This window comes from Dysidea avara, chromosome 11, assembly GCF_963678975.1.
Source record: "Dysidea avara chromosome 11, odDysAvar1.4, whole genome shotgun sequence".
Lineage (NCBI taxonomy): Eukaryota > Metazoa > Porifera > Demospongiae > Dictyoceratida > Dysideidae > Dysidea > Dysidea avara.
Window position 1 is genome coordinate 5,466,366 of NC_089282.1, and position 9,218 is coordinate 5,475,583.

The following is a 9,218-nucleotide window of genomic DNA, read 5'->3' on the forward strand; positions in this document are numbered from 1 at the left end:
TTAAGAATGAAATCTCATATTGACTTCAAATAAAAACCAAGTTGTTTCTATCAGCAAGATCTTTCGTTTGGTGCCATGTTCTAACAAGTTAATTACTGCCTAAAGACAAAAATGATCAATTTTCTGTACAAAAATGGCCATAAAGGTCACCAAAGGTCAAATCAGCAATGGCACTATATCTAAAAATACATGTATTGAGGAGTACTATTTATGTGGAAAATTTCATGGCTTTATGAAAAAGTACACGATTTTTTGGTTGTGCCGCTATACTATAATAGAGTGGTCATATATATATAACACTTTCAAATATTCATGCATTTTCAACTAATCAACTATATAATATGAAAATATCGTGATAATTTCCATGATGAATATGTACTAGTAATAGCATGGGTAGCAGTGAAATTTGGGATAAATACCACGAGTGTTGTATTGGAAATTTACCATTTCCAATACAACAAGAGTGGTATTTATCCCAAATTTCACTGCTACCCATGCTATTCCCAGTTAATACCATACTCGCTGCCATGTTATTCCCAGTTAATACCATACTCGCTGCATATACGCATGCTGCACATTAGCTTTGCTATGTACGCAATTTGTCACTATGTACTAAACACGCGTCGACACTAATTGGCGCTACATTGTTAACATAAATTCTAGCCAATGAAATTGCAATTACAACTTTTTCACTGCTGTCAGTGAAATACCGGATAAATTTCACTGCTACTATTGAGACTTTTGTACGGGCAGTGAAACAGGTATGGTATTAACACAGCTTCTACGAAAATTTAATATAAAACCTTGTGCCAGGTCGCCAAATTCTGTCCACTATTAAACAGAACTCCACATCTTATCATCCTGGGTAGAAGAAATACAGAATGAATATATGATATCTCTTTCTGTACCTGGCAGGCCAACTTATTATTGACGCTGCAACGCCACACCCACAGCAAATCAATGGTGAAGATTACTCATTTCCCATTGGCAAAACTACCTTTCCTATAGTAGAACAGTCCATATTTCTATATAAATACAATAAAACCTAATGAATGTCTCACTTTCGATTGTACCACTATGTGTGGTCACCGTCTTTAATGTGCACACTTACAAAATTAATTTTACCCGTTATACGGTACTACAATACAGTTGTATCCTAGCACTCACCTTGATGAGGAATGCAGATGATACCACCATCAGGGGAGTTGTTCCCAACATAACTAGTGTCAGCCTCCAGTCATAAATAAATCCAACAACAACACCACCAAAAAATCCAGTTGTCCATTGGATGAAGGTTGACAGCCTGTCCCCAATTCCAGTATGAACCTTGTCCATATCACTACAGAACAGAATATTTCTATACATTTTCCACAAGGATACATAAAGACTCACTCGCTTAGTCTGGAGTTGAGCTCTCCAGCACCATTTACATCAAACCATCCAATCTCCTGCCTCAGAACAGATCGGAAGAATCTCTTACGGATAATCAGAAGCTGTCGTTCACAGGAATGTTGAAACAATGTTACATGCATCCATCCACCGACAAATGCCACTACTCCCAAAGCACAGTAGTAGATGACTAATATATTAACATCTTCAATGAGGTCATCTCCAGTAGCACACAAGGAATTATCAAAGAAAAATCGACAATCTTGTGTCACATCCTCACATATTGTATAAAGTGCTGTACAGTTGATGTTTTCCACTGAGAGATTATGAAACCGGGAAAGCTCACGAGTGATAAACTCATTTGAGAAAGAATCAGTGGTTTCACCAAAAACCACCATTAGGAGAGGCAGGGATACTCCATGTGCTACAGCAGCAATTGCCCCAATAGCCATCAGCAACCAGTCCAGCCATGTGGCAAATCGAAACTAAACCAGACATAACATAAAGAACCTAATTAAATGAATTACTGTACATGACATGCTATTCACTAATGTTGAATTATTGCCATGGACAGAGAATACTTCCAGAAATTAGTTTTTATTAACCTTTGTCTATAGCCACACAATGCAGACAGTCAAAAGAAGTTATTTGATGCCAGTTGTGTAATAGTAGTCAGCCAGCACAGGAGATACCATTTGGTGGTCTATTACTTCTGTGAATAAGTTTACAAACTTGATAATGGTGGTTGGTAAGGCTACTTATTGGCCATATCAGTTTCAGATCAGATTAGACCATTGTGGGCAGGTGGTTCATTATTCATTGTAATTTTACATGGACTTGGCTGTATTATTAAAGTGAACAAGAGGAAAAAAGTTTTGCCTTAGGGGATGGCAAGTCACTGATGTACAAGTCATATGTGCCCTCTCTCCAGGTGCATTACACCTTAATCTGACTACAGTAAGGGTTGACAATGAAAAAAATGACCCCCTGCAACTCAGGGGACAGAGCCTACCAACAGGTCTAGTTTTATATGGTGAGTTTGGTAGAGGGCAAACATCTTTTGTTTGGGATGTGATAATTTTCAACAAATTTTGACTTGTCTCCATAAAAATGGGCAGGAACACCTAGAACAATGTCCATTGCTTTTATAGGTTACTAACAGTGGTACCTGTTTATAGGGTACTTTATTAAGCATCCTATATACACTCTTGCTGAAAAGCTACGATCCTGCTAGCTCACCAGCTATAGCATCAATCGATGCTGCATATACTCAAGTTTCTATATAGTCTACCCTTGAACTTTAATTGCTCTCCTGCATGCATCTGTAAATAAAGCAAGTTGCAAGTAAACGTATTATCATCATGATACTTCAATGTAGAAACTAACTGCATGTGTAACATGCTCTACAAATGCAGTTAGTTTGACATCGAAGTATTGCAATGATTCATCAGTTGACCACATATTAAAGGTTATCACATTGATGACTTAGGACCTTAAAGCTAGACTGAGAGTCTGTATAATACCCAGTGCCATTACTTCCTAATCTAAGAATACGTATCTGCTTTTGAAAGTATAACATCCACCAGTAATTTACGATTTAGGAAACATTTAAGCATGCAAATGATACTGTTGCCCATTTTCAGTATTCTGTAAAATTATAGAATGCACACTACAAAAACAAGAAGGGGAACCACCATACTATCATCCTATGTCTCTGAAGTAGGATTTGAAAAAGAAGCAGAAGAGGTTCATTTTTTTCATTTTCAACACTAACTACGGGTTTAAGGCTCACAAGCTTTAACAGAGTGGATATTGTTCTGGCACCAGTTATGAATATGAAACGGCATCATTTTACTCAACCATCAAACACACTAGTTGTATGGAGGTAAGTTTATGGTGAGCAAGCTAGGGTTGGTCTGGCTTTGCCCAGGATGAGCACTTCACATTCTCCAACCCTAGCTACGTAGCTTGTCTCAAACTGACCATATAAATTTATCTTAATACAGACAGTAGAATTAAGGCATCAAGAGGTTACCAACATATGAGGTGCAGTTCTAAGCGGGGAGTTTCACCAGTTTCCGGAAACCAGTCAGCTTTTTTAATCGAAAATCTTAAAAACAGTGAGCAAAATTTAAGTCTAAATCGAGGTGTATTAAGAAAAGATAGTAACTTCTAGTGATCAAACTATGTTAACTGACTTTCTCCAGTTCTTCTCCTGTCGAATGTGTTAAGCACCTCTAAAATTAAGCTATTATGACTTCTGCAACTCTTGGATAATGCATCGAATCTTTCTGTATAGACATAAGATTTAACGGTGAAACGATTTATTATAGGACGATTTAGTCTCGAATGACACAGTATATTTTTAGGAACAGGGGCTTATCGTTATCGCTGTCAGTATAAACGCCTGTGCCTAAAAAATTCGGTCTGGCACATTTCACCAAAGTTGTTCTGAGATACAAAGCGTCTCTCAGCAATGTAGTCCTCCTTGGATACTACAGGTAAGGCTAGTAGGAATGTCGCAGAAGCCGACGTATCCCCTTGTGTTCCGTCAGCATTAGGCCTTCATTGACAACATTAACAGCATTTGTTGCAATCTCTATTTGCCAAAATGTGACCAATTACCTGAGGCATTATCCCAACTTTTCTGGGACCCCTAAGAGCAACTTTGGTGCCAGAAATGTGCCAGACCAAATTTTTTTAGATGCAGGCGCTTATACTGAAAGCAATAAGCCCGTGAAAGCAATAAGCCCCTGTGTCTAAAAATATATGGGCGTGAGACTAGCTAAAGTAGCTGTAATTAAAATGTCTCAGAATCATGATGGACCCCGCCCCTGATGGTTTTCTGTCCGAGTTGGAAACCAGTCCAACTCAGATTTTCTAGAACCACCCCTGCAACATGCATATTATGTAGCAGTGCATAGACATACTATTTCCAAAGCTCCAGCTGCCCTCGCTTTAGTTTTCTTCGAGTCGTCCTCACTTTTCGACCTATAATCTACTGTTTTTGGTGCGCTACAGAACAAACAAAGTAAACAATGTTTGTGAAAATGCACGCCACTAACAATTCACTATCCTGGTCGATAATGGACACTTCTTCGACACTTTCAGACACGACCAGAGGCGTATCTCTAGGCGCATCCGGGTATACCCGGGTATCAGAGAATATTCTCTGACAGCAGTCACACATGGAAATACCATAGATCGTATATTCTTCGTATATACGATCTATGGAAATACTGCGTATGAAAACTCATTAATTATCTACCACGGCACCACAACCTTATCGTTGCGAACACTTGTAGCTAATCTTCCATGAAGAATCCCGTTATGCGATGTTTGAAACCATGGTAACCGCATACTTACGCGCTTATTTAATCTCGTTAGATGCGCCTCGGGAACTCAACCAGTGAAAGCCTTATTATTTACTTAAACCTGTCCACATACAGTAAAACTATAGCTAGTTACGGTAGAGCAAAAAGTTAATATGTGGCCTGATTTGCGGAAAGATATCTTTTTCACACAAAATTTGACCCATTTTTTAAAGTTGAAGTGTCACTAACCTTTTGGCATGTAATTGCCTGACATTTTCCACGAGTATAGCTACAATATCTGGCTGCAGTTTGAAACCAAGTGGAAGTTAATCAGTATTAGGAGTCAAGTGTTACATCACTTGTTTGCTGGTATGTAAAATCAGACATACCAAGTCTCACGCAATAGGCGTGAGTCTCACACATTTGGACATGATCTCACGCTCACACGCATGCAGCAGAGAATCTCACTCATATGAAAACAATCAGTAACATCATCCACCAGTCCTTACTCCGACCACATAGCTCACAGTATAACTAGAAGCTAAAGTATGATCAGATCGAGGATCGCATCCACTGATCCAACTTGGAAAAATAATTCTTGACACGTTTATAACTTGGGGACAAAAATAGTACCATTGGGCGCCCCAAATATGATTAAATTTCAATGGCTTTCATAGGCTATTTTATCGTGCGGGAGCCTACCAATTGCGCGGGAATATCGCAGCGTGTTGTGGATTGTTCGTCGTGTAGCAGTATAAATACAGCCACGAATCTTGCCATGGAGGATGGTGCGGACCAGAATGATTCAGATTGTGTGATTCAAAGTGACGCAGAGAGTGATTCTGATAGTGAAGACCGTGAGTTTGGAACCCCCCCCCCAAGGAAAAGAGACCCAGAGCAATGTGCGGTGCAGCTGTTTACGGAACTAAGTACAACTGTGACTGGGAATCCAATTTCCCATTTATATCACGTGGGAAGCATGATAAAACTTATAGTTTTTATTGCAAAGTATGCCACAAGGATGTAAGCTGTAGACACCAGGGTATTTCTGATGTCAAGAGGCACGAGAAGAGCAGTAATCATGTTACTAGTGTGAAATCACTGGAAGGAAGTAGTAGGTTGGACAGTATGGGATTTGTTCCACTGCGTTCTGCAATAAGCACACAGGTGCGCTGTACCTATAGCTATTGCATTATTATAACACTTGTCTTTACAGATAAAGCGAGCAGAAGCATAATATTCCTCTGAGTGCAATGGATCATCTTTCTCCACTTTTTCGAGATATATTTCCGGACTCTGATATTGCTAAAGGATTCTCCTCGGCTAGAACAAAAACGATGTGCATTCTCAACAAAGCCTTACAGCCACACTTTGAAAGCTTATTGGTGGCGCAGATGAAGAATGAGCCATTTTCATTGGCAGTAGATGGATCGAATGACACTGGGTTGCACAAGATGAATCCGGTCACTGTGCGGACATATGATTCTATCACCGGCTTTGTGACTACCAGGCTACTGGATATGTGTTTAACATCAGGAACCAGCTCTGGAACTGCAGCCAACATTTTTAGTGCAATGGACTCAGCACTTGTTTCACGTGGAATCGTTTGGTCCAATTGTATTTGCGTGTCTGTTGACAATACATCAGTGAATATGGGAAGGCACAACAGTATTAGTACAAGGGCGACTGCGAAATATCCTAAGGTGTATATGATGGGCTGTCCATGTCACATTATTCACAATACAGCACAAAAGGCTAGCCAAATATTTGCGGAGGTATGATTATACATTGGTAATGCAAAAATAATATAATATGTATAGGGTGTTGGATTTAATGTTGATGATTTTTTGGTTGATCTGTTTTACTACTTTGACCACAGTACAAAGAGGAAGGCTGAACTTGCAGGTATTTATAATTATATCCTACTAATTTGTGCAAAATTGTATTGATTTATCAACCTGTGTATATATAGATTTTGCGAAGTTTTGCAATGTGGCATACAGGAAAGCTATTAAACACATTAGTGTGAGATGGCTTAGTTTACAGACAGCTGTGGAAAGAGCGCTTCTACAATATTCTGCATTGAAGTCTTATTTTCTTTCCAAAGGTACATACAATGAACATGCAATTTTGACTTTAATCAAATAATATTTTATAGATGAGAGTTCTGTACGGTTTAAACGGCTGCAAAAAGCATTTAGTGATGAAATGACTGAAGTTTACCTATTCTTTTACAACCACGTACTGGAATATTTTGGAAGATTAAACCGTCTACTTCAACGTGATGATCCAATTATTGTGATTGCACACGATAAGGTAGAAATGAGTATTGTTGCGAGTGGTGTTTTTAGATGAAAGAGTTTGTTCTGCTGCTAATGTCAAAATTTGTGAAAGTGCTGGCTTTAAAGGATAAAAGGCTGAATGAAGTAAACTTTACAAATTTCACTAATCAACTAGAAGGTGTGAATTTTATTTGTCTACAATATGTGTGGCCAACCAAATGTGGCTTTCGCTTTTTGTATAGATTCCGACTTACAGATTGGGTATGTGACTCACCGGAAAGTTAAGCAGCTCATTGATAATGGATCCATCCCTGAGACAACTCGTAGAAAATTCTACACAGCAGTAAGGCAGTTTTTCAAAAGAGCAGTAGCTTATAGTCTTGAACATCTTCCACTTGATGATGAATTACTTAAGAGTGCTTCATTTGTAAATTTTGAGAAAAGGCTCGAATCCAATCCAATTCAAGCTGAATATTTTGTGACTAGGTATGACATATATTGACATAGCAGAATGTTTTAATACTGGAAAATTTTAGGTATGATAACCTTTTACCATTTTCAACACCCACACAAATATCAAGGCTTGGGGAAGAATTTGTACAGTACCAGCTGTTGAATCCAGAAGACATCCCACAGATAGTTTGGCAGAAAGCACTGATAGTAAACGATGATGAAGAAGAGCACAGGCATTACCGTATGGATGTAATATGGCATCATATTGCTACAATTAAATCTGCAGATGGTCGCTTGAAATTCAACATGCTATCCAAAATTGCCAAACTGGTATTGTGTATTGCACATTCAAATGCTGGAGAGGAAAGGGTGTTTTCAATGATAAGGAAAAACAAGACACCTTTTCGACCAAACCTTGCTCTAGACAAAATATTACCAAGCTTGCTTTCTGTAAAGTTGGCAACAGATGAGCCTTGTCACAGGTATAATCCTCCAGCTTCTGTTGTTCAAAGAGCAGGAAAGGTGACGTGGGAGTATAACAAAGAGCATACCAGACCTAAGTGACAAATTTAGCTTGGATTCAGTGTTAACGACATACAATTAGCTCACAACAGGAAGTAGCTAATATTGATTTTTTTTCAGTGTATTTGAGTAATGTATAAAATGCACACATCGTACAGGGTTGATACAGATCCCACCTATTTATAATGTGTGGACTTGTGTATCACTGTCACTGTCGCTAATGCATGATTGCAGCAGCACTGAGGTATATACATCTATGTAGATACTAGTAGATACCCAGTGATTGTCTCACTCCTAGGCTTCATCAAACCTTGGCATCTCTGGTAAAATGTGAGTAAGAAGAATGATTTACTTTGTTGTACATGATGATAGCCAGCTAGTTTGTCAAAAATGCTTGCATGCTTGATTAATCAACTACAGTGATAATGAATTTTGATAGCTAGCTATGGCAATGTGGAAGTGATGTAGGCAGGTAATGAGAAACAAGACATCCAGTTTGCCAACTGGCCTTGCGGGAGATTCAGAAAAGTCATGTATATACGTGGGCTATAGCCTGTTCACCAGCCTGTGTGTGGTTTATTAAACATTTTAACTTTGTGGGGAGTAAAAGCTCCAGGACTAAGGGCACATTTGTCAGTAAATCACCCTCTAAGCTCCTTGTTTAGCTCTACTTGGAGGTTACAAGAAATATAGGATACATACTCACGTTTGCTGATGTGAACAGGTGACTGTCACATAATGCTGGCATAGCACTGAAAAGTAAAGCATGACAAAAACGTGATAGCAAGCAGAGATGTACAGCCACACAGTAGGGCACATTTTATGTATGTTGTGCTTGTTCTCACATGGGATGTTATAACGGCAGTGCATCAGTATACAGCTTTGTCTGCATGTTGATCTAAGGTTTCAGGTTGAGAGTCAGTGATTCATCACACAAACTTACTAACTGGAAACTGCTACTTCTTCACAATAGTCTACCATTCATCTATTAATTTCATGTCCTGCAACACAAGTGTTACTACTTTGTTTCCTACCGTGATTTACATCCATCTGGTTGCACAAATGCAAATAAAAGATTAATTAACATACTGCACTTTCCTTGGAGTAGTATTGAAGATAAAAGGAAAGGCAAAGTGCAGTAGACAGACACTCGAAGTAGACACCTGTGAGTTGTATATTGCGTGACATGAAAATGGTGGCTTTGTTTGGCCTCTAGCCTTGTGAAACTGGTAGACAGACCAAAAATCACTGGGCGTCG

The 9,218-nt window shown here is 38.8% G+C and overlaps 2 protein-coding genes across 2 annotated transcripts; one reads left to right on the forward strand and one right to left on the reverse strand.

Annotated features, from left to right (window-relative positions):
* LOC136239300 (ATP-dependent translocase ABCB1-like) lies at positions 1 to 4,743 on the reverse strand. Its single transcript, XM_066030027.1, has 5 exons — positions 4,455 to 4,743; positions 4,320 to 4,404; positions 1,393 to 1,874; positions 1,168 to 1,339; positions 1 to 99 (listed from the first exon to the last, which is right to left on the reverse strand). Exons 1-5 carry the CDS (start codon positions 4,577 to 4,579, stop codon positions 1 to 3), a joined length of 963 nt encoding a protein of 320 aa, XP_065886099.1. The 5' UTR covers positions 4,580 to 4,743.
* A 1,948-nt stretch (positions 4,744 to 6,691) lies between these two features.
* Positions 6,692 to 8,277, forward strand: LOC136239506 (uncharacterized). The gene is made up of 6 exons (XM_066030251.1): positions 6,692 to 6,810; positions 6,862 to 7,019; positions 7,055 to 7,163; positions 7,228 to 7,471; positions 7,522 to 7,679; positions 7,725 to 8,277. The coding sequence occupies exons 2-6, from the start codon at positions 6,912 to 6,914 to the stop codon at positions 8,000 to 8,002; spliced, it is 897 nt and encodes a 298-aa protein (XP_065886323.1). The 5' UTR covers positions 6,692 to 6,810; positions 6,862 to 6,911; the 3' UTR covers positions 8,003 to 8,277.
* The last annotated feature ends 941 nt before the right edge of the window (positions 8,278 to 9,218 follow it).